General features: G+C 39.2%; 2 protein-coding genes across 5 annotated transcripts in view; one reads left to right on the forward strand and one right to left on the reverse strand.

Moving 5' to 3' along the window:
• The window catches only part of fam72a (family with sequence similarity 72 member A), a 4,476-nt gene extending 2,795 nt beyond the window's left edge, over positions 1 to 1,681 (reverse strand). Inside the window, exons 1-2 of one of the 3 annotated variants that reach the window (XM_053673905.1) lie at positions 1,384 to 1,681; positions 744 to 912 (exon numbers count right to left, since the gene is read on the reverse strand). In XM_053673905.1, the coding sequence (XP_053529880.1) occupies positions 744 to 889 (146 nt within the window). In that variant the 5' untranslated portion in view covers positions 890 to 912; positions 1,384 to 1,681. The other 2 variants (XM_053673904.1, XM_017450640.3) reach the window with 2 other exon arrangements.
• A 101-nt stretch (positions 1,682 to 1,782) lies between these two features.
• srgap2 (SLIT-ROBO Rho GTPase activating protein 2) overlaps positions 1,783 to 26,037 on the forward strand; it is a 108,871-nt gene continuing 84,616 nt past the window's right edge. For both annotated transcript variants that reach the window (XM_017450633.3, XM_017450634.3), the window contains exons 1-2: positions 1,783 to 1,916; positions 2,541 to 3,079. In XM_017450633.3, the coding sequence (XP_017306122.1) occupies positions 3,013 to 3,079 (67 nt within the window). In that variant the 5' untranslated portion in view covers positions 1,783 to 1,916; positions 2,541 to 3,012. The remainder of the gene's footprint in view (positions 1,917 to 2,540; positions 3,080 to 26,037) is intronic.

The following is a 26,037-nucleotide window of genomic DNA, read 5'->3' on the forward strand; positions in this document are numbered from 1 at the left end:
ACCAAAGAAAGTGTTTATTTTGTCCACTTGCAACTGCCACATTAGCTTAAGTTTAGCATCTTTGGTGAAGGCTTTAAGCTCCACCCAGTCTGCACAATCAGCGCATCATTTTTTTTTTTTTAGTAAATATATTTCCAATGAGGTTTTCACAAGAAATTTTCACTATACATCAGTATTAACTCAAGAAATCTGCTAAACTAACCCAGCTGATATTAATTCGCACAGATAGGAGGTATAATTACTTTTTAACTACTTACAGATTTCAGTTGGTTCCTTGCCTTGGAGAACTGCTTTTTCTTAGCAGTATGCATGCATGCATCTCTCTCTCTCTCTCTCTCTCTCTCTCTCTCTCTCTATATATATATATATATAAAAGCATCTGCAAATGTCTAGCTTCAGAGTATGTTCACTGTGAAAAAATCATCTTAATTTGCCTAATAATTCAAACAAAGCCTCATTTGCATAAATAAATGTCATTTGTGGAAAAGTTTCAATACAAAAGAAAAATACACTTATTGTAAGAAAACAAGATCATTGATACGCTTATTGAAAGAACACAAGATCCTAATATCTACTGTTTTACAAAATAACCCTATTCACCTGTAGCGTCTTACCTTAACTATATATTATATATAAAATAGATATTTAAGACAGAGTCAAACCATAGGAGTACAGTGTATCATCATCATCATCATCATCATCATCATCATCAGGCTAGCAAGAGCAGTCAGGATCCTTCTCACCTGTTTGGAGGCATGTCAGTGGAGAACAGCTCGATTTCTGTATCTGCTAAAAGCACAGCTTTCATGCCTCTTGTACACAGAAGACTGTCGCAGTAAATGCAGTTCACTTGAGCAACACACTTATTCTTAAAATTCGACGTAGACATCGTGCAGCTCGATCAAACAAACCCTGCAGATCAGATCAAACAGAAACTGTTTACTTGCTTTCGAAACACCTACCGTTACCTGCTTGCGAGGCTATTTAAACCGGATGTTAGCTAACATTAGTTACCTAACTAGCTTTCGTTCTAAATTTAACGCTCTAATATTTAATTAACTAAGATGTATCTCACCGAAAGCTTCCCAGATGACTAATTTGATCGGTCTACAAAACTAAAATGTCACATTTATAACAAGACAACACAAGATGTCCAGCTAGCAACACCGGTCTATTAATAATAACAAAGCAAGCTCGCTAGTGCAATAGCATTCAAGTTGACAAAACATAATGGATGCTTACTCTTTTTTATTTTATTTATTTATTTTTTTTAACCCGGACCACTTTGCATAAATTAAATCAACACTTAAATGGCTGCTCTATTCAAGAGAATGAAATGTGATAATATCATATAGCGAAACAGGCTAAGCTATCCAAACAAACCTTTCAACAAACGTGCACTTCCTGAAACATTTTCAAAACGGCTCACACGCGACTCCGATTGGATAAAAATGATCACGTGAGTAATGATCTCGGCAGACCCGTATGTAGTTTGCAGCTCGTCTAATGTGCGCTAGTTTCTGTTAGTATTTAATGATATTCTTCTTGCGCGTTGTGTCCAAATTTCTCGTAGATAAAATAAAATAATAAATCGTATACTTAAATGACAGCCTTCCAAAATGGTCCCCAATGGTGCACTGTGTAGTGCACATGTGAAGGTAGGATGGATCCATTTGGGATTCAGCCTCTGTAGCGGATTTGAAGGATTTCAATTCACTTCCGCTTTAGGGGACCAATGGCAAAAGATGAGGGGTTGGAGCTGCAACATTTCCACGAAAAAAGGCGGGGTTAGAGCTGGGGGGAGAAAAAAAAAACCCTCAGATATCACACTCCACCACATCTTGCGAAAGAACCCTGGATTGAATTGAGTTGGAACGAGATGCATTAGACTAGAGGAATGGAAATTATCTCTCAAGGTAACTGTTTTGTTTGTTTGTTTGTTTGTTTGCATTCGATTCATACATTTAGCGGTGTGTAACTGGATTTATAATAGTGCTCTTAGAATGTTTAACAACAACAACAAAAAGTGCGGAAACAAAGTGGCCGAATGAAGAAGTGTGTGTACATGTGTGCGCGCGCTCGTGTGTGTGGGACACATCTGGTGAACGCATTACTGCTCAACTCTGTAGCTAGAGTGATAGAGAAGCGCGCAGGGCGTGCACGTGACTCTTTTAAATTAACTTCTCTATTTAAAGCAGTGGTGTACTGTTAAATTCTTGTCCTATGGATGTATGCATGCATGCATGCATATGTTACATGTATATGTGTACAATATGTATAATAGTAATAGAGAAGCGTTGAGGGCGTGCACGTGTCTTTTTAATTATTATTATTATTATTATTATTATTATTATTATTAATCTATCCTTTTTACATTTTAAAGCACGTGCGGTGTAGAGCGTGGGGGGGGGGGGGGGGGTGAATGAATGAATGAATGAATGAATGCTCACACCTTGCTATTGCTACAGTAGTGACCTTACATGAAGATTATAGCCTGTATTGATGTTTCCCTCTGCTGATGGTTTGTTTGTTTGTTACAGGTTGTAGTGTTCTGCTCAATACAGAGCGGTGTTTAAACCCAGCCCTTCACCTTTCCGGACACAGCCCCAGCCTTCTGCGCGGACAAGCGCGTTTGGTGCAGTAATTCTCTGCTGCTTGAACATAGCAAACTTTTGGATCACATCACATCACATCACATCACATCACATCACGTAGAGCAGTCGGGAGGGAGGGAATGAAAGTCTGTTCCGTTCCTCTCCCGGTTTTCGGAGAGCACTGCAGGAGGAAATCACGTTTGCAGCTGATAATGCGTGGAGCTCGAGCTTCGATATGAAACAATAATCATTTCTCCCCAATCCACTACTGCACTCACTACCTACTGGATATCTTAATAGCGCACAGACGGTGGAAAAAAAGAGAGCTTTTTTTGTTTTTGTTTTTTTTTTGTTGTTGTTCTTGTGTTTGCTTCTGTCACACGGGCGCCTTTTCAGTCCTCAGCGTTTTAAACCCATCATGACGTCTCCGGCGAAATTCCGAAAAGACAAGGAGATTATAGCCGAATATGAAGCTCAAGTCAAAGGTAAGTGTGAAGCACATCTGACTCTTCATATGATCCCGCTCTATAGGCTAGTGCTCGTCTATTATTGACCATTAACGGCTTTTATAACCCTAGTGTGTGTGTGTGTGTGTGTGTGTGTGTATGTGTGTATATATATATATATATATATATATATATATATATATATATATATATATATATATATAATTACAGCTCTAGAGGTAACGTGGAGTTGATCCTGCAAGTGCAAGCCATATAGTCCATAAATCCTATCCTTAATCATACACCCGGCTTCTTAATGAAGAAATGGTGTCCTTCTTGCTTTCTAGCTCCGTATAGAAATATCTTATAACGCGTGTGGAGGTAATGCTGTTTAATGTGGCATTTCATTGATGATGTTCAGGTGAATTCTCTTCTCGATTATAATGCACTTGCATTAGAAGAACATAAAAACAAAAAAATCTATAGCCTGTATTTGTTTAGGGTTTTTTCACCTCCCCTGAAGTTGCATTATGGATCTATATGATGTGTATATATGATAAGTACCCTGTATGCACGAGGCAGGGCGTTTTCTTTTACCCTACACCTCTGCACAACACGTAGACGTGGGATTTTCAGCCGATTTCCCCCCTCTGCTGTTAAACTCAGGAACTCATGTATAATCAATACCAGCCGCATTTTAAACACTAGGCGATAAACAGCATTGTTTTGTTTTGTTTTGTTTTTTCTTCTTTTCTTTCCCTGTATCGTTTTAACATGTTTTAACACGTTTTAACACGCCTGGAGTACAATAAGGAAGGATTATGATGATGATGATGATGATCAGCAATAGTAACCGGCAACCCGATAAATGCTGATCTTCCATTAAAAAAAAAAAAAAAACTCTTTCTTTAATAAAACGGTTAGCTCAGTCCTGCACCAGTTTGACGCCTAATATCTGAACGTTATTGCCTTTCTAAGGTAAAAGCGCTAACCAACAATACCTCCCCCTCCTCCCTTCAGACATCCAGATGTGATAGCCTCATGTGCTCACCCACACATCTGGATTCACAATGAATTAAACCTGTTATTGGATATACATGGATTTTTAAGTGAGAATATGCGTTTTTTATTCCCCCCCACCCCCCCACAGCAAAGACTTAATAATTGGCCAATGTGATCCTCGTAGAGTAATCATTGGTGTATGATCAACTGGCAGCTTTTATATATTTCTGACAGCCAGTGTGTTATTCTATTGTTCATGATCGATGGGATGTGCAGATCTCGTATCTATATTTTTGAACGAAAGAGTTTTCAATCAGATTTTGGATTATTAGAATGTGAGATTACGGCAAGTTTCTTTCTTTCTTTCTTTTGTCACGCTGTACAACATGATCCAAATAAAATCTCGCCGGTTTCTATAATAGACCGTGCGATAATGTGTTTTTCACAATGGAGCTCCTCTACCAACAGACCTATGATTTAAAGCAGTGGTTCTCAACCAGGGGGCGCGGAGAGATGGGAAGGGGGGCGCAAATTGTTTTCAAGAAAAATACACAGACGGGGCATCATTTGGGTACTCTGTGTATTTTATTGCATTTCAAATAGAATGTGTATAAATGAAAAACCCCGCGTGCCCTCTCCCTCTGTATTTTCTTTTTGTTGGGGAGAGGTGGAGCCTAGCTTGATTTTATCTAGCTGTCAGTGCAGACCAGTGTTGCCAATTTAGTGACTTTTCAGACCCCTTTAGCAACTTTTTTTTTTTTTTTTTTGCAAAAAAAAAAGCACCTAGCGACAAATCTAGCAACTTTTTGGGTTTTGCGTAACGCTGTTGCATCGGTGGCTTGAAGATGAGCATCATAGCCGTGTGTCCCAGTGAGATAGTCTATTAAATCTATTCAGGTTTTATTTTTCTGTCCAAGCAGTACTTATGTTTTTTTTCTAACACGATGTCAGAGCTAAGGCGGTGTGTATGTTTTTATTTAACTAAGCTGTTGCATTCAAGAGATAATGAACAAATCCTCTACTTTATGAGGATTTCCCCTAAAATAAATGTAGCCGCCTCAGTGTTTTGTTTTGGTTGGACTTGTCCCATTTGGTGAACTTGGGGTCTTCCAAAGTTCTGAAGAGCGGAGCCGTGTAATCGCCGGCCAAGCGACATGCTGGGTGAAGCCGAGGTCATTCCATTCTTCTCGACTGTAACACCAGGAGCCTGTAAATAGGAGCAACTTTCAGTTCGGTATCATGAACTTGTTGACCTTGAAAACAGCACTGCAACACTGAATGGGTGCAACTGAGAGAATAACACGGAGAAAAGAATATACGGTATACAAGACGCTGCCAGCTGCTGGTCCTGTTCACTAAAAGCTTTCATGCTTGAGAGGTTTTACAGCTATTATTTGTAGTTTTATCAGTGGAGAAATCTGTTTTAATACTCACAAAAGAAGATGGCACAGATCGTTACTGGCCTTTATTGAACTGTTAATCTCAAATCATCCTGCGTTTAAATCACCTGTGCTCCAGAAGACACAATCATCCTGAAGCTATGTTTTAAATGCACCTGTGTGCTTTATAATGGCTGTGTGAATATTGTGGAAAGACTGTACTGTGTATAAGGCGTTAACCCTACAGTATGTTCGTGGTAGTAAGCGACAAAGCAGCATTTATTTTCAGGAACAGTGGCAAGTGACAAAGTGACCGTCCTACAAGGGAATCATTTGAATTGGGAATCAAATGATTGGTTCATGACTGGACCAATCCTGTTGCATGTGTGGTCTGATGTGTTTTTTTTTCTCTTTTCTCTTCTTCCTCTCTCAGTTCCCCACTCACAACTTTAGCTGCTATTCGCATTAGTTCCCACTTACTGTGATGCACAAAATGGAAGAAAAAAACTTTAAACTGGGTTTAATTCTATCCTGTCATATATGACCTCACTTTAAATGAGTGTAGAGACATCACGAAGAAAAATGAAGCTCAGAAGGAAGGAAGGAAGTAGTACTAGTGTACCTGGATAGTACAGTTAGCTTGCTTTGTTAATCTGTCAATAAATGTAGTACGAAGCATAGCATGTAACTAGCAAATCAAAATTCAGTACAATTTAAAATAAAAGTCGGGTCTATAAATCATACAGTGGGCTGTAGGTGATACGTTATGACTGCTGTTTCTCATCAGATCAACACCAACAACAAAAAAAACAGTGGACAGCGCACATGATAATGCTAGCCGATGCTACACACCCACAAGAGACGAACTTTATGCGAAATGAGCCTTGTAACTTGCTAGAGTTAACACAGGAAAGCATTTTTTCATGCCATCCTGCATGGAAAAAAAAAATATTTACAGCATATACCAGTTTAAATGTTGTGCTATTACTCTCCAGTTCTTTTATTGTTCATTTTCCGGGGTTTTTTTGGGGTTTTTTTTTTGTTTTGTTTTGTTGTTTTTTTTCGGTTGACTTTGTCAGAAATCACTCTTCCCACCTTTTAAACCTCCAGCTGCTCTGCTGTGAATGAACGTGAAAACAGATGCTTACAGACGTCGTTTTCTTATTAGAATCTCACTCCCAGAAGTGCCAGGTAGAAAGAAAGAACGCACACCGATTCTTTTCTCTGGAATTATGTTATGCATTATGGAATTCTGAACGACAAGCGGCCCAGATTTTGAAATAGAAATCAAAGCATTTGTTGCAAAACGTGTCTTGCGTAAACAGAAATCATTCTCCCGTGGATCAGTGACAGTAATAGGAAGCGGGAATTGTGTGTCAATCCGTTTGCATGCTGAAGCAGATAAAGCGTGAGGAGAATAAAAGAGAAGCGAATGGAGGTCTCTCACAGATTCGATTTTTAATCGGTTAGCAGCACTCCTTTTTGCCTCGTTTGCAGATGCAGTAATGAACTTAATCACAGTGTCGATGTGTGTACTGATGAAAACGAGAGATACGTGCTTCCAGTACTGCACAGAATGGATCTTTTATTTTAAGACCAGCTCTATGCACAGAACTTTGAATTGGTATCTTGGTTATCAGTATGTTTTTTTTTTGTTTTTTTTTAATTATTATTAATGTATACCTATGTGGCTTCACCAGGCTCTTTAAAGCTAGTAATGTTCTCTTGCCTCAGGATCCAGTCTCATCTCTAGGACCAGGTTCAAAATTCATGTTCTATGCTTAAGAAATCGATCCTTACATGTGCAAATCAACATTCCACCTCGGTGTGAGTGATGGCCGTTTCCCCTTGTATTGATTTCTGAGACGATTTGCCTTCTTAGGCTTGTAAATGACCAGCAACATCAATAACCGTGAAATCTTTGGCACTATAATGTGTCTTGCCTTTGAAACAGGAATCCTATAGGAGTTTTCACAAGTGGGTTGTGATTAAAAGGTATCTTTAATGGGGGGCACGGCGGCTTAGTGGTTAACACGTTTTGTCTCGCACCTCCAGGGTTAGGGGTTCGAATCTCGAAGTTTGCATGTTCTACCTGTTCTTTGGGGGTTTCCTCCGGGTACTCCAGTTTCCTTCACCAATCCAAAGTCATGCTCTGTAAGCTGATTGGCATTTCCAAATTTTCCGTAGTGTGTGAATGTGTGTTCGATTGTCCCCTGTGATGGGCTGGCCAGGGTGTGCACCGAGTTCCTTGGGATAGGCTCCAGGCTCCTCACAGAACTGTGGAGGATAAGCAATATTGAAACTAGATGGATGGATTAAGGGATTCCAGGCCCATGTTTACTATGTGTTAATTCTGGTGATTAAGGGTGTTATGGGATGGAATCTTTCCCTGTATGATAGCCTAGTTTGAAAATATCATGCTATTACTCAACCATTTAAAAGCCACTGAAAATGAAGGGGACTTTTATGACCAAGTCTTTGTGCATTTTTGTTTCCAAAAGTATCAAATCCTCAGATCGTTGTCGTCTTTCTTGGAGTGTTATTTCTGAGAACAACCTCTACATTCTTTCTCAGATTGTCATTATAAGCTATAGGAAATAGTGGCTGTGAGGGAATAATCGAACTTATGCTGGAGTGTGCAACGCTGCTTAGACAAAATTGACTGTCGTTTCATTTAGTTATGGTCAGCAATGCCATGTGCATTTGACAGCCATAGTGTATGTTATGTACACAGAGGTCGCAATGTATCATGTTTACAGCAGTAGCAGATTACACAGCCGAAAGTGTTTTCGGTCCCTGTAGTGAGAAACGGAGATTGCTGCAGTATGATTCAGAGGGAAGTGGGTTTTGAAATTCACAGTCACAGCTGCACACAAAAGAAAAATGATGAGTAAGGAACTTGATTGGGCAAAATAAATGAAGTAGACACTAATGCATTTAATGAACTGCATTTTAATTGGTAATTTGATTATTGAGGTAACTTCACAGTTATACACCATGGCTAACCGATACAGAATGAACTCATCCATATGTATGGTTACCGTGCGTTCACACTAGAAAGTGAGAAACCAGCCTGACACTTCTCTAGAACAGTTTCCATCATATTAATGGGTAGCGTGTGTGGCAACCACGTCTGTGCGCTGTCTGGCGTTTTGAAGTTTTGATCTGAGATAGTAGTAGCCGAATCTTATGTAAAATTCCTATCTAAATTTATATCGCAGTAAAAAAAAAACAACCCACAAATATACGAGAAGCAGCCTTTTATTTTGTCACATATACATTACAGCACAGTGAAATTCTTTTCTTCGGATATCCCAGCATGTTAGAAAGCTGGGGTCAGAGCGCAGAGTCAGCCATGATACCTCAAGCAGAGAGGGTTAAGGGCCTTGCTCAAGGGCCCAACAGCGCGCCTTTGGTAGCGCGCCTCCTGATCAGTAACCCAAAGCCTTAACCGTTGAGCCATGACTTTGGCTTTTCTTCTGTTTTTGAGTGCCAGATTGCATCAGATGAATGGGAACTGAACACAGTTAAAAGTAGGACCTAAAGTTACGTTCTCTAGGAACAATAGAGAGCTCACGCTCTAAGATTGGTCTGAAGAGTTTATTGGAGCCAGTTGTTTAATACCCAATTTGCACAGAATTAAGAAAATCCTAAAATTATATGCCGCCTGTTGCTCTGTCTTTGTGTCCTTGCACCTGTCACTAGAAAATGAACAATTCCCTGTCACTTTGTCACAGGCTAGTCTGAACAGGGAGTTCTATTGATGAGGCTTTAAAGGACCATAACTCACCTACACTCTTAATGACAAGCAATTGCAAGTTAGTATTTATTAGCTAGCATCCAATGTAGTATAGACTATTAGCTAGCATGTTCTTTACAAGTAGTTTATAAGTATAATGATAAAAACAGGACTGTAAGTGATGCCTGTTGTTTTTAAATATCTTGCTTTACTTTCACTCCTACCCAACTGAATAGGATTAAGTCATCTGTATTACCAAAGACATGTAGCTACTATGTATTTCGGATAAACATTGCTAACATAGGTAGCTAGCTATAATTCCATGATCGAGATATCTACTGCTGGATGGCAGATAATTTTCTGATAGAAGACGTGCTACAGTTCATTGAGTGGGAGTTCCAGCTGACCAATAGGCAAGGTTTCAGGGTTTTTTTTTTTTTTTTTTTTAATATTTAAGATAATAGTTAAAAAAAAAAAAAAAATGCATCAGCAAAAATCACAAAGAATAAACAAACAAATTAAGTAACAGAAAAGTAAAGAAAATGGTTATACTTGTGGTACACTTCTGGTAAAAGCTAGCAAGCTGTAGCTAAGTACTAAATTAACCACAAAGTTAAGATTTCATCACTTCCTTTCAAGCCCAAAAGCCCCACCTCGATATACCATAAGGCCTAACATTTGTGGACACCTGACCACACGTACTGTATATGCTTTTTGAACATCCCGTTCCAGATTTGCTGCTTTAGTATCCTTCCACTCTTAGGTTATGAGAAGGCTTTCCACTAGATTCTGGTGGGTGGCTGTGGGGATTTGTTTATTCAGTCATGAGAGAATTAGTGAGGAGGCCTAAGGCATAGTTCAGTGGGGCTCAGTGGGGTTGAGGCCAGGGCTCTGTGCAGGACATTCAAGTTCTTGTACTCCAACCTTGGTAAAATATGTCTTCATGGAGCTCGCTTTGTGTACAGGAGCATTGTCATGCTGGAACAGGTTCGAGTCTCTTAATTCCAGTGAAGGGAAATTGTAATGCTACAGCATACAACGATGTCTTTATACAAATGCGTGCTTCCAGCTTTGTAGCAACAGTTTAGGGTGTGTTGGTTAGGTGTCCACAAAATTTGACCATATAGTGTATATTCGGTTCTAGATCACAGAGCCAGGGACAGTCACAAAGCCGTTTAAAACGGTGTATTTCTCAAAGCCGTTTGAAAATGTTCCGTAAATGCTTAAAACTGTTACAGAAATGCACGTTTAATATCGCAGCTTTTAACATTTTGCTTGCGAATCTTCATTTCTTCATTTGGTAAGTCCATGTTACCGGTGTCTTGGTGTACACCTTCTGTCTTTCTTTATTTATATATTTATTTATTTATTTATTTATTTATTTATTTAACTCTAGTCAGGTTACTTTTGAAACCGGAGCCGAAAATAAATATCGACCCAAACATGTCTGCCAACCCAGGGTCAGCTGGTGAGGAAAGATATGTCTGGCTCAGTTTTTCTTAAGAGTTGGCAAGAAATTATGTTGCAATATTTTTTTTTGGTCTCAGTTGAGTAAAATAAGGCACATTAGAGCAGTAATCCCAGGGAAAATGATGGTAGCCCTCTGGGTCATTGGAAAGATCCTAAAGAAAGTCTGGATACAGACAGGGACTCATAAAGCAGTGGGATGTATAATGTATAAATGCCATAAAAATAAAAGACTGGGAACGATGTGAGGGGGATTTATGAGGAATACTATGTGCTGGCTGGGGAAATATTTAGTTGTCTTTTTTAGGGAAAAGTACAGAAAGATTTAAAAAGCCATCTTGACCTGTCTCATTTTCTCGCATGTAGCTTACCTTTACAAATTACACAGAGAATGAAAAGATCGCGTTTATGAGTAACACTAGGTTGTACTGAAGACAAAATGCTGCTCATAATAAACATGAAAATGCTCTCATGCAGTTGTTTGAAGCATCGGTGTGGGTTTTCAGGAGATAGAGATGCAGCAAAAGTAGCGATTTCACACTTTTAGTGTCTAACACCCTTTAAGACCCTAGCGACAGTATCCTCACATCTTTCTTGCTGGAACATGAGGATAATTAACACATGCCTTCTGTTCCACTGAGTCTAAAAAAAAAAGTCAAGCAAATCTGGCCAGTCAGTTCACAGTCAGCGAGTCATTATAGACACTCGCACACTCTGTGTGACTAGATTCCTGGTTTTCATCCCGGTGTTCAGACCTCGAGCAGCTGTTGATCATGACCTCAAGAGCAGTAGGGACAAGGAATGGAAGATTTTGCTTTATCAGCAGAGTCCATGCATCACCACACGTAATTAACTAGTACATCAAGCATGTCCCCAGAAGACAGGGAATGGCACAGCAATTAATCGGTGCCTTGGGTGGAAAATGAAGGCGACAACAAAGATACCTGCAGAAGTGAATTATTAAAACAGCCTTACTAGTTACTAGTAGTAGTTACCAGTAGGCACTCCCTCAACCACATGTGTTCCCATTAATCAGTGTGGGTGAAGGATCAGACAGCCATTTGGGTTTATGGCTTGCCATCAGCCATTGTTTACTCACACACTGCGACCGCAGGAACAAATCGTTAAGGTTCCACTAATCTCTCTGTGCTGGATTTAATACAACCTAATGGCTGTGGCAGAATTAGAGCAGACTCGCATCGATCCGGCATAGCTGCAGAAGCCAAGGCTTAATGAGAGTGTGTTTGCTGCAGTGCTATAACAGAGAGCTATGTATTTGTGCTGTAGGTGAAAATGCTGACTGCGTCTAAAGCAGTATTCCAAAGGAAGGATGTTTGTTTAAGTCTGAGAGGAAGGACGCGAGACGACGCTGGTTGCACATGTGCTGTCGCTATTGTTTATCTCTATGTTGGAAACTTCACCCAGAGCATCTGAATTTCCTTTCGGAAGGCCGGCTCGGAGGGAGGTGGCCTTGGAAGTCTGGCGAATCTGAAAAATAAACAAGCGCTATGGATTTGAGAACCAGAGGACTGAAAGATTTTCTGCTTATCTAAAACACAGTCACAGTGCCACAGTGGAGGGTACTGTATGTGTAGGTTGTTTAGATTTGGTCAACATATGTGGATAGTGGATGGTTGTGTGGCATTTGTTAGAAACCCAACTCGTTCTTGGACCAAGATTTTAGAATTTGATCTTGGAATGATAAAATTATTAGTTATCATATTGGGCAAGTGCAAGCTCCAATCTAAAAATGGCAACTTTCACAATACAGTAAAGTAGAGCAAGCTACAGTGCTGTGAAAAAAAGGATTCCTTCTGTTTTTGTATCTCGTACTAAATTGTTTCAGAAATTAAAATCTGAGATAAAATAAAGACAACCTGAGTAAACATAAAATACAGTTTTTAAATGATAATGTTATGTATTGAAGCAAAAACATTATCCAATACCAACTGGGCATGTGTGAAAGTGTATTTGTCCCCATAGTTACTAATTCCCCAAATCTATGAAACTGCATTCGTAATGGGGTTCAGCTAGACTAGACACAACCTGATTACTGCAAACCCTGTTCAATCAAATTTGAATACAACTTTTTCAACAGCATGAAGTTGGTTAAAAGGTCTTACCCAGTAACACACTATACCAAAATTAAAAGAAATTTCAGAAATGATGAGGAAGAAGGTGATTTGAAATGCATCAGTATGGGAAGGGTTACAAAGCGATTTCAAAGGCTCTGAGACTCCAATGAACCACAGTGAGAGCCATTATCTCCAAATGGAAAAACTCTGCACAGTAGTGAACCTTCCCAGAAGTGTCTGACCTTCCAAAATTCCTCCAAGAGCACAGCAACTATTCATCCAACAAGTCACAATAGGCAAGAACAAAATCAATGGACCTACAGACCTCTCTTGCATCAATAAAGGTCACTGTTCATGACTCCACTATCAGAAAGACTGGGCAAAAATGGCATCCATGGAAGAGTGGTGAGGCGAAAACCACTGCTAACCCAGAAGAATTTTTCCAAAACACACCTTGATGATCCTCAAACTGTTTGGGACAATGTTCTGTGGACTGATGAGTTGAAAGTGGAAATGTTTGGAAGACAGGGGTCCTACAAGTAAGTGAAAGACTGATCTCCAGTTATCAGAAGTGTTTGGTTGCAGTTATTGCTGCTAAAGGTGGCACAGACAGATTTTAAGTTTAAGGGGCAGTTAGTTTTTCACTTTTGCTTCAATAAAAAAGAAAGAAAGAAATAAAAACTACATGTTTACTCAGATTTCCTTTTTTTATGTTGTATTTCATCTGCAAAAACTATTTAGTATGAGATATACACAAAAACAGAAGAAATCAAGATGGGGCAAATACTTGTTCACGTAACCATAGTTAACTGCATTAATATAAACATAAATGAGTATACAAATTCCTAAACTGTGGATGACTCTGGCCATACTCATTATCATATTCTTTTGAGTGCTGCCCCAAGTCAGGCCAATGTTTGAGTATAATCTGTGGGTTTTAAAGCATAAAGACATATTTTGTCCAACACAAATGGTTTTGGGCAAACCATCCTTGTTGATGTCGTGTCTCATCCTGTTCATTTGGTATCTTTAATCCAGTCCAGATATTGAGGCAAAACTAAACGACAAAGCTTCATCCACCTCATCAGTTAATCAGCTGCATCTTCAATTGCTGCAGTCAATAGTTTGGAACAAAAAAGCAGATGAAGAGAGTGAAACTGGTTTGCTGCCTCTGCATAATTCACAGAAAGTGTTGACAATAACTGTATCAACTTTCTGTTTCGTCGAAATAATCTCAGTCACTCATCTTCACGCCTGACGTTTATTAAACAGCTAGGCAGTGTAGCAGAACGCTGAATAATTGGCAGACAATTGCCCTACAGTAGGAGCTTACACTGCCATGCTGAGTCAGAGAAAAGATGAGAGATAAAAAGAAGAGAAAGAAAGCTGTCGGGGAAAAGAGGATGGAGGATGGGGTATGATAAGTCTATCTCTCCACCATCTGTCAGACCATCGCTACTTTCCCAGTTTCCATTTAAAACCCTGGTGCAGCGCCTTCTCTCAACAATTCAGCAACAATTTAATCAGCATCTAAGATTTTCCTTTCCCATCTCAGTGATGGACAATGTGGGCTTTAGTAATAAAATTCTGCAGTCAGACTATGCTGAATTCCCTGCAGTATCACTTGCTAGCAGTCTCGATGCAAGGTAAAGTCATCAAGCTCTCTCAAGGCTGCCTGCCAAGGTAGAGGGGGATGGGAGCAACTGGAGGCGGCGGAGGGGAAAACAATTTACATTTCTGTCATCCATCTCCAGTCTCAACTAGAGGTACATTTTAGTAGGCTTCTCATCCTTGCTTTTTTCAGAATTGTAGCTTTCATTGGAAACATTTGTCAGCTGGCAACAAAATAAATAAAATAATAATCTCAATAGATTCCCAAGTTAGTTCTTTGTCATGGGCAGCTTGGGAATTCAGTAGATGTTGTGCAACTCCTGAGATGAAGAGGTTGAAGTTGTATAACTAGTACCCGTTGTTCCAGCGATTTTGATTGGATGAGTTGGTCATACTCCGACATCACTGTTGTGTGTTTATATAGCCTGTTCAGTTCGTCTTTTTGAAGTCAACAGTTTCAAGTATGGAGCAGCTAGCGGCAATTTTGGAGAGAACAAATGGTATGTAGATATGTTTCGGGATACACAGTGTATCCAGATATGATAAAAAATTTTGTTTGGTATCATAATAGAAAAGCACTTTAGTCCTGTCCAAATTCGTCGTGTCAGTAATTCTTTACAGACCGTGCATGCAAACACCTGTGTTGTATCTTCTATAAAAATGACCAATAGAAATAACTCTAAGTAATGGATATCTCCTGTATAGCCCATCCTCATTGAGATATATGTTGGTAAAGATTTCAAAATTTCCCAAGGGGAACAGAGTTTTTGTGCTTCTTTCTGAGGATGGAAACTCTCCAAGACCTGCTCCTTTCCGTTCCTGTCTACTGAAACCAAACCGAAACCAGGTATTTGCCATATGTCAAGCTCTGCTTCTGTCAGCTTTCGGTAGGTTATTGTTATTCTACCATAGGTATAGCCTGCACTATATGGCCAACAGTATGTGGACACGCAACAATCACAGCCATAGAGTGGGTGCTTGTTAAACATCCTACTCCAGATTTAGTCCCCCCCCCACACACACTTTGCTGTTATAATAACCTCCACTCATCTGGAAAGTCTTTCCACTAGATTTTTGGAACGTGGCTGTGGGGATTTGTGCTCATTCATTCAGTCACATGAGCATTAGTGAGGTCAGGAGCTGATGTTGGACAAGAAGGCCTGCTGTGCAGTCAGTGTTCAGTGGGGTTGAGTTCAGGGTTCTGTGCAGGCCACTCGCGTAATTCCACACCAACCTTGGTAAACAGTGTCTTCACGGACCTTGCTTTGTGCACAAGGACATTGTCATGCTGGAACAGGTTTGGGCCCCTCGGTTCCAATAAAGATAAATCGTAATGCTCCAACATAAAAAGACATTCTATACAATTGTGTGCTTCCAAATTCGTGGCAACTGTTTGGGGGAAAAAAACACATATGTGTGTGATCTCCTAAGCTAGCCTAGGTGAACGAAGCTAGCCCGTGGTGGTGGCTTAGTAGTTAAGGTGTTCTGCTTTGGGCTACTGATTTGGAAAGTCATGAGTTCTAATCCCAGCACTACTACGCTGCCATTGTTGGATCTTTGAGCCCTTATCTCTCAACTGCTCAGTTGTGTCCTGTCTCAATTGTAAGTTACTTTTGAGTAAATGTTAATGTTTTACCTTTCTGTTGAGCAAACTCAGCTTGCGCTCTCTCTATTCCAGCACTTATAATAAAGGTAAAGAGCTAAATTCACTTGCAATAAATATATGTATTGTTCTAGGATTACAGTATGGTTTGTATATGTGGTTTTTCTAGTTCACAGTAACCCTAGATAGATAGAGAATATTTCCTATTTATTTATTTATTTATTTATTTATTTATTTATTTGGTGTAATGACAATATCTACATTGTACAGGCACTCACATCTCTGTCATTTATATGGAGATGACTTATCCCATGTGAATTAGACATAAGCATTAGAGACATCCTCTGGAGACCCTCTAAAGATATCCAACATTATGTAACAGACATGTCCAATACTTCTATTTTTAAAAAAACAAAACAAAAAAACAATCTGAATGACGATGCACAGCCAGTCATTAATCGGACACTGGGATCTTTCCGACTTTCCTAAAACTCATCATATTCCGTACCTAGTTAGTAACCACAAACTCAAAATCAAGAGGGCTCTAAGTAATGTTCTGATGTAAATGAACCTCTTAGTGGTTTTACTGATATTTGCATACTGCCAGTGGATACATTCCTGTGCTTTACAGTTTGAGTTTAATGCAAAACTGGACTGTTAGTTCTGAGCGGTGTGCATTTCCAGCCCCATAACTCTCGGTTCCTCTAGGGACTAGATGAGCCATGGTCTCTGGTTTCTATAGCGGTGGGAAAGTGCTGCTGTTACAGTTGAAATTCTATTCAGCTATGGTTGATTCTGTAGATTTCTTAATGCTATAAAATGTTTTATAGTGCTCTGAATTCTTCAGTATGTTTTTGCAACTTAAACATTCTGTGATGTATTAGTTATTGTTTTTGCAAGTAAGTAAAGAAAATATAGTGTCCGAAATGAACTAAGGATTTTCCAACTGTAAAAATATCTCTTCAGTCAGTGACCTTTATACAAAGCCGTCTTCAAAAACCCTTCCTCCAAAAACACGCACATTTTCTCAGGCGGAGTTGAGTTGAGTACTGTAAACTGTTGTGAAACTGAAACTTTTGGTCAAACATCAGCCTTCTCTTTTTTATTGCTCCCAAAATGTAATATTCTGTAGACCAGTCTAGGCGCTATACTAAAGACGGTATAAATCCTAGGTGTATCTCCTACTCCATTACGCTACTGCTTCCTATTCATTTATATTTATTATATTACTCTTGTATGGTCTGCCTGTCTAGACCGCCTCCTTGCAAATGTTTCCTTATTGGGTAGTAAAGCCAGATCATAGTGAAGCTTGAATTGAATTGACTGAATTGGCCTGGCTTGTTCACTCTACAGCTTCCAGAGGTGCAGATATCTAAGGTTTAGCAGTAGCATTTGTCATTTTTGATGCCTTGATTTTTTTTTTAAAGCTAAATCAACAATCAGAGTTGATTCACTGAAGTGAAAAAAGACATGGGATGTTTAAGATGCACATTTGCTTCAAGTACTAGTTACTTTTGCTTTGTATTGTATTGTTTTTTTCTATGTAAACGTTGACTTGTGAATTCACAACCATAGATCTTGTGAGCCATTAGAAAACACCATGGTTAATATAGATGTACAGTTTGAATTTATGCTGTTAGTATGGAGCCATCCTGTCCACTGATATACACTGGAGATTTTTGTGGGGGTTTTTTTCTCTCTGCCTGGTAGGATTTTCTTGTTAGCAATGTTGGCACCTCTGAGATACCCTCACGACGTTCAATGAATGTTTAAAGACTCGGACTTTAATAAGCAGTGTGCAGAAACACCAACAGTCTTGCACTGAGTACATGTATTTGTGCATCAAGATGTGTTTATGTCTGCTGATTCCTTTCAATGCGATTGAAGGCCCATGTTTTTCACAGTCATTATGTCGCATTTGCTTTTAACTTAGCCATTTTGTTTACTTGTAGCATGCTTCTTGGGTCGTTTAGCAGGTCTGAGTACTACTCCTCAAGCTGTGACTCTTCCTGTTCTCTCATGCGTGTTTCTGGTCATGGAAACTTGTTCAAATAAGTTCCTTTAGATAAAAGTAGCCACCTAATAAGAAAGATGGGGGGGGGACAAATGTAATATGTGGCTATTTCAATCCCTCCATTTACTCTCTGGACTATTAGTGTGTGATTGTGTGTGACAACAGCGCTTGGCCTGAGACCTGTGAGAATACGCAACATGAGCCGAGTGCTCTCCATCTCGCTCTTTCCTTCTCTTTTTCTGCTGAAATGCACTGCATACAGGCCTAACAATGGGAGCATTGTGGAGAACCAAAGGACCAAAACGCTCTCTGTTCTCCATTGTTCTTTTCTTACTTTCTTACACCGCTCCTTCCTACTTTTTTTTTTTTTTTTCTTCACCCTCCAGCCCCACTGTTTGGAGTCAGGGTGTAATACGACACATTTGCTTTGGAATGGTTGAGCTCCAGTCTTAATAATTGTACCACGCAACTGAACACACAATTAGCTATCTATCAGTTAGGATTCAAGGACTTACAGAAAGCCTGCATGTGAGGTTTTTTTTGTTTTGTTTTTTTTTTAACAGGAAATGCATTTGAATACATGTTGCTTATCTGCAATTAACAGTCCATAGTAGACTTTAATATACTAAACATAATTAATGTTTTCTAATCCATCACATTGAGTCATGTAATTATTTATCATAAAAAAAAACTAGCTAGCAGGATGTTTGTATTGATATAAAAAACCTTCAGAAAAAATTCAGAGCTATAAAAAGCCCCTGTCGTGCTTTAGCAAAAGCATATTCATTTCCGTCATTAACTTGTCAATAAATAGAGAATAAAGAGCAGCAGTTCCTCTAAATAAATGGGGCCTAAATGCAAAACAATCGCACCCGCGGTATTGGATATCGGAGCAGTCCCAGGGGCCGAGAGAGGAAACAGATTTGTTCTTTGTGTTAAGCCTGGTTTGTTTCCTGTCTCTGTTTCTTCAGCCGCTTGATTGTAGTCCCTGACCAGTGTGTGGCCTTTTGGCCTGCTGCCTTTGAATCCAAAGGATTTCTGATTCAGAAGAATATAAAGGCAGGGTATACAGTAATGTCATGGGCGGCTGTGTAATCTGTAATCTTATCATTCCGACGGGGTAAGGGCTGGAAAAACAAAGAGACCAGAGACTAAGAATTTGGCTTATTTTATTTTCCAAAATGATTGAGTTGTGAACAAATGCCTGATAAATACTCAGCATTATGCCTTTTCATGCTTAAAAGAGTGCTATTTCACTTTGTCATGTGCTAAAATGGTTCCAAAGCCTTTATAAGTTCCACTAGTTTCAACTTTTGAACCCCACTGTATTCTCATTAAATTCATCTTGGTTTGACTCCATTACCTGTTCTGTCTCTGGTCAGGTACAGATGCAGGAGGATAGATAATACAGTTCATGAGTGATGCCAGAGATTGACTAGTGTGTTTTAGCAATGCTGGATCTTTCATTGAGATACTATATGCATAGATATACATGAATATTGCAGAAAGGTTTCTCTTTCACTGAAAAGTTGGCATATTGACGGTCAATAACCCAAGCTCAGGATTGAACCGGGGACCCTGGAGCTGTGAGGTGGCAGTGCTTCCATCCATCCATCCATCCATTTTCCATACCGCTTATCCTACATAGGGTCACTGGGAGCCTGGAGCCTATCCCGGGGAACTCTGGGCACGAGGCGGGGCACATTCTGCACGACCCATCGCAGGGCACGATCACACACACCCATTCACACACTACGGACAATCTAGAAATGCGAATCAGCTTACAATGCATGTCTTTGGACTGGGGGAAGAAACCAGAGTACTTGGAGGAAACCCCTGAAGCATGGGGAGAACATGCAAACTCTTAAGTATGTGACTACCAGATATACCTAAAAGTGGATTGGCGCATTCTCTACTTTTTTTCTGTCCCTCTTCAGAATATTCAGTGCGCATGTTTTAAGTTAAAATTGACGTAAGATTTTGCTTTGAACTGAAATCAGTTTAATCTCAGTATTTCCAGGCTTTTAGTCTTTGAGCTCCTGTTGTGTGAGACAAAATTCAAGCACCACAGTCTGAGAAAGTAACAATTTCATTAAAATACGAGTAATTAACAGCTATGTGGAATGATACAGTGATTAGAAGTGATGGCCAATAGAAACAGCCAGTTACATGACTAACAATAAACCAGTTGATGTCCTTAAGTACAGTTAAGTAAGCACTTAATGCATCTTTAACCCACCTGAAGGTCATATCCTGCTATAAGGGAACACTAATTGCATGGGTTTCTCGAGCTAGTGATTACCTCTGATGCATTGCCACACAATGTGACAATTAGGTGTTGTATATCAGCAGGGTTTTCTGCAAAGGAAACCATTTCCATAAAACAAGCTGCATGCCACAGCTTTGATTGAATCTTGTGTGTAGTAATGCTTTTTTAATGAAGTCGTTCATCACATATTCCCATTGGTTTGCTTTTATTATGCAGTCTATTTTTTTTCTGTATGCACAGATCTGCAGTGTGCGCTCTCTCTCTCTCTCTCTCTCTCTCTCTCTCTCTCCATTTTGATGATGCCAAGCTAACACTGCTGATGCACCAACCGGAACAACTGGAAGCTGTCCCAGTTTATTAAATTGTACCTATGGGTTTTTTTTTCCTCTACACTATGGCTCACTATGTTGCCTCACGTTTTTCTTATTCATTAGCAGTTTTGAAGAATGATGCTGTTGTATGTAATTGTTTTTCTGCATATTATACCAACAATACATTTAAAATCAAATATAATTTAGTATAGAAAAAAAAACTGAGGGTTAATGCTGCATGCTGCATAATGCCAATGCATACAACCTTGATTTAGCGTAATCATCTCATTGTGATGTAGGCTGTAGTTTCCTTTGACCACCATTATCTCAATAACAGCAGTGCAGTTTGTGCTATATAAATTTTAGCTGCAGTGTTGTCACAGTTTGCTGTCAAATCTAGAAAGCTAACCAATCAGTATTTCTACTGGGACTTTTTCATGATGTGTTGCATGAGCATGAGATGTTGCAGCCTTAGGCAGGATTTAAAAGCATGAGTCTTTGCAATCCTGATGCAATTCGCTTCAAGATATTGATTGATCTGAGCAATACAAATGAAATAATCAGCACTTCCTGTGGAGTGAATAAGAAACCTTGATCTGAACAGAAATGAACAGCGCGCATGCAGATACAAACACTGCAATATCTTGTACTGTTATCTAAAAATACACTTGTAAAAATAGGCTAATTCATTAAAGATGAAATAACTCAGTTTTAGATTATCCAGCCTGAAAGTAACTATTAATTTTCTTTTCTTTTCTTTTTATTCTTAATGAAACAGACTTGGAAAGATTAGCAGCTTTGAGTGATTAGTCAGGCTAGCATGGAAGCTAGGGTGTGTTAGCACTATTTTACGCAACAAGAAAATGAAGGATAAGTTCAGTATTTTGTCTTAGTTGACCGGTATTAGCGGTATAACTATTTCTCGTGTTCTTTGTGTAACATTTTGCCACAACTATTCCACATCTACCTGCTACATTGTGTGAAATTGTTAGTCTTTGCTGAATTCGTCATACTTATTAGACACAGATATCAAAAAGATATATGTTAAATGAACAGACATGGTTTGACATATTTGAAAAATGAAAGTCAATTCTAATTCTCCTATTTCTTTGCTTACAAAAAACAGTAACTACCACTGTGTGTTTTGGAATACCCTGAGACCCCTACGAGGAGCTCTGGGAGGTTCCTGTGCTCTGCAGAAAAGGGCTGCTGAAACTGCCTCTGGCTTTAAAATCTCTAGCTTTTGCTTACTCATACCAGATGTCCTTTCTTTGCTCAAAACATAGCCCATAATTCCACTATGGCAGGAACAAGCCGGTCAAGCTAATGACCGGGGTCAAGAGCACTGCTGTCCTCCATACCGAGAGACAAATTTGCAACATTTCACGTTTGTGACTCTTCAACACCTGTTTTGCACAGCATTCTTTTGTAAGTGGTCATTATCAGGGTTTTTTTCGCAAGCGCTTTGCGTCATTTTGCTCACACAAAAAAGCTATAGATGTTCTCATACCTCAGAAGGAAGTTGCCATATATTGAATAAAACATGGTGCAATAGGAAAAGAATCAGTGATGGGATGGTGTGATGTGTCCCATCATGAAGAGAATCTACACTTATCACCCCAAAGTTGATTAGTTTCCTTTAACACCACCTCCGAAAGTGTCAGAAATTTATCAGAGTTTATAGTAAATTTATTCAAGAAAACATGACGCAACATGGCGTTTTAACTGTTATCACGTTTAAAGCCGAGGATCGACTGAGAGACGAGTTCGTTCCTGTTATAACTTGCATTATGGCTGGGGAACGGTGGAAACAGTGACTAGTGTTACAGTTTACTCTTGGGCTACAAGCAATTCTGTAATATTTCATGCTATTCTTGTTACAGAATCTGATCTGATTAATTTTTTTTTTTCTGGAACAATCTCTAATTATGACAGTTGATTTGATGACATGATGTATTTTTGTTGCTTATTATTTAAAATGAGATCCAGCACCTGGAGATACACTGCATCAAAGAACGGTTATGCAGCATGCACCTTTAACACTCTTGGAAGGTGTTGAAGAAGGTTTCTTTGGTTTAACAAAAGCCATAGTATATAATGATACCTTTTAGGCTGCATAATTGTGGGTCCTGTGGTCAATCAAGTTCTCTCAACTTTCTTTTGAAAAGAAAACCTGAATGGTGTGTGTGTGTGCTGTAAGATATTGTACACAAGGCGCCAGGTGCTCCCTGTTTAAGCATGTCCAGAGGCTGCAGGCTCTCTCAATTTAAACCCGTGACAGCAGCTTGCGCTTGCCCAGAGCAGATGTGCAAACAACACAATAATCGCTAATTTCAGACAAAAACCCATTATGGTTTCTGACCCCTCATGCGAAAACAATCTGCTGGTGAAGAACCCGTTCGATACACTATGCTATATTATGCAGTGCAGTCAGACCAGCTGTAACTTTATTTTCTCGAAAGGGACTCGAGGTGGATATTTGCACTTCAAAAAGTATTCCATATCCTGTTTTTCAATTCCCTTTGTGTGCTTAGTATTTTGCTTCAAAATCTAGAACATTGATAATAAGTCAGAAAACCCAACAGCAGAAACAAAAGTACTCAAAATTCTGTATAAACAACATTTTAGCAGAACAAAACAAGGCTGAAAATAACCAGTGTTTCAGTTGCATATTGGCAGCCATTCCATCATATGGTCATCCATATTGTTTGTGAGATCTGTCTTGTTTATCAGTTCCCATTATTTATTAGGTTGCCAGCTACTGTTGCAACTAAGCAAGGCTAATCCTCAAGGTTAGTTGATGGATTTGATTTCACCTCAGAGATGCTGCAGTTACTCTGAAACATGTACAAAAAAAGTATTAATATTTAAGCAGCATATTTACGCTAACATAGATTGCATCAAACTCCACCGTATACATTATCCACATTGTGTATTTCACATAAAGATGATACAGAGTAATTGTACATGTATAATCAGGCATTTATTTTAAATCCAGGGATTATTTAGCTGTTCTTTTTGTTTATAATGTGACAAATTTAATGGTATAAATATGGCAGTAGGGGGCACGGTGGCTTAGTGGTTAGCATGTTTGCCACGCACCTACAGGGTTGGGGGTTCGAATTGCGCCTCCACCCCGTGTGCATGGAGTTTGCATTTTCTCCTCGTACTTTGGGAGTTTCCTCTGGGTACTCCGGTTTCCTTGTCCAGTCTAAAGACATGCGTTTTAGGCTGATTGGCATTTCCAGATTGTCCGTGGTGTGTGAATGGGTGTGTGTGATCGTACCATGCGATGAGTTAGCACCCCATCCAAGGTTTCCCCAGCCTCGTGCTCTGAGCCCCCTGGGATAGGCTTCAGGCTCCCCTGCGACCCTGTGTAGGATAAGCGGTATGGAAAATGGATGGATCGATGGAAATATGGCAGTTGGGCAATTACCTTGAATGGTTTTGCTGTTTTTCACAATGACTTTTGAATCGTATTGAAAAGTATCTATTGAGTGGTTATTGAGCAAAAAAGAAAAAAAAATGACACTGTTTACATGCATCCTAATAGTGCATTAATTATCCGGTTTACAGCTCAGTGAGGAAAAACAAAACAAAACACCTGAATAGAGTTAAACCAGTTGAGGCCAGTCTGAATTAAATCTCCATCCAATTAAATGATGCAAGTAATCGTTATCCTTAGTGTTTTGTTAGCATTCTAGATGCAGATGTGACTGCTGAAACGCATCAAACAGCTTCCTCGCTTGTCCAGGCACCTGCCTGTCTTTGTTTTTCTGTGGATTATATGAATAATTAAAGGTGCTGCAGAAAAACAAATGCAAGCCATGATGACAATTGTGAATTTTATCATGTCTGCCATTTTGAGAAGAACATTTATTACTTCTCTCCTCTGGTAGAAAGGATAAAAGTATTTTGCCTGTCAAAGCAAAAAATGTGAAAAATATAGTGTATATATAAAATATAATGTTTAAAAAAATATTTACAAATCTGCACAAGACAACTTGTGTAAAAAAACTTTGTTTTTTTATATATATATATAATATATATATATATATATTTTTTAAAAAGTTATGGGTGGTTGAAGGTTCTGTGAAATCACTCTTGCATGTTAGACTTCATGTGAATTTTGCTTGAGTAAAATAGATTTCTCACATTCCACATGCCTATTATCAGGTGGCATCAGACTTCAAACAGTCACCCATAAGCTTCTTCAGATCTTCCATTTTACACAACACTCTGAAACAGCCGCTTGATTTGTAGACTGCCATGTGTTTCTGATTAATACTCATTTGTTGGAGTACGAAGCAGATCACACCGTGACCCGGACAAGGTTGTTCAGCTAATAGTGTCAAACGCTGAATGATTTAGGGCAGTTTGGCTCTCTAATAATGATGATTGGTAGAGAGGAAGTGCTAACTACTGCTTCATCAGCAGTCATTGAGCTATGCTGTTTTTGTCCGCAGGGTACAACCAAGCCTCAGCGATATTTACAATAGTGTCCATCATGTGAGTTCTTTTTCCTACAGGTTTAGATAAAGATAAATGGTGATACAGCCACCTTGTACACCTTGCATATTAATCCTAATAATTAACTATAATCTTCAGTTATGTCCAATAATTAATTCTGACTTGGGTGTTTTTGTTTAAACTCCTTTCACCGACATTGTGGTCAATTTTCACGTAGGTTTCCTATATTACCCACAATGGCATTTGACTATCCACTGATCATGGTGCCCACGCTTCATCTCCACTCTAGTCCTTCAGCCTGTTCAGGTCTCTCGTCTTGACCTCTACTCAAACAAATAAGTTGCAAAACTTCAGCTTTCATGCTAATACCACTGTGAATTCTCTGTGTGTGGAATCTCGTAGATAAACATCACTGGAAAATGATGGGCGAGAAAAGAACAGTGAACCCCCACTGTTATCCCTTATGTCCGAGTATTATTTTCTCCTATTAAAAGCCATTGTACCTGTGCTAGCAGTGTCCCCCTGTGTCATCAGTGCAGCACACAACCGCTAACGTCTCACAGGATTAATGAAAATACAGTACCAAGCAACAAAATAGCAGTAGAATCGCTAAACACGCACTAATATTTAAATCGAAACATATTTAATGAGTTTAAATGTAGAGTTCTCATTCAATAGAATGGACACTGGGTATGCTAAAAGAAATCTACAACATGGACTACTAGTTTTGTGTGAGATCAATAATGTGCTGCTTTTTTTTCAAACAAAGTCTTCGGAATCTGCAGAGAGGGAATGTGTGTAAAGATGTCAAATTGTGCCTTTCAGCAATATGGCAAGAACGTCAATAATTTAAAAAATAGATCAATGGAAAATAATACAGGCAGAGGGCCAAGACGAACCTCTTCTCCTTTTCTCTCTTTTGTCTCTTCTCACAGTTTCTTTTCCATTCCCTGGCTAGTACAGGAAACCTTAACCCAGCGCTCGTTAGAGCAAGCCAGTGCCCTAATCTAAACACTCACTTCGTCATGAAACACTTGATGCCTGGGATCTTTTGACT

This window comes from Ictalurus punctatus, chromosome 21, assembly GCF_001660625.3.
Source record: "Ictalurus punctatus breed USDA103 chromosome 21, Coco_2.0, whole genome shotgun sequence".
Classification (NCBI taxonomy): domain Eukaryota; kingdom Metazoa; phylum Chordata; class Actinopteri; order Siluriformes; family Ictaluridae; genus Ictalurus; species Ictalurus punctatus.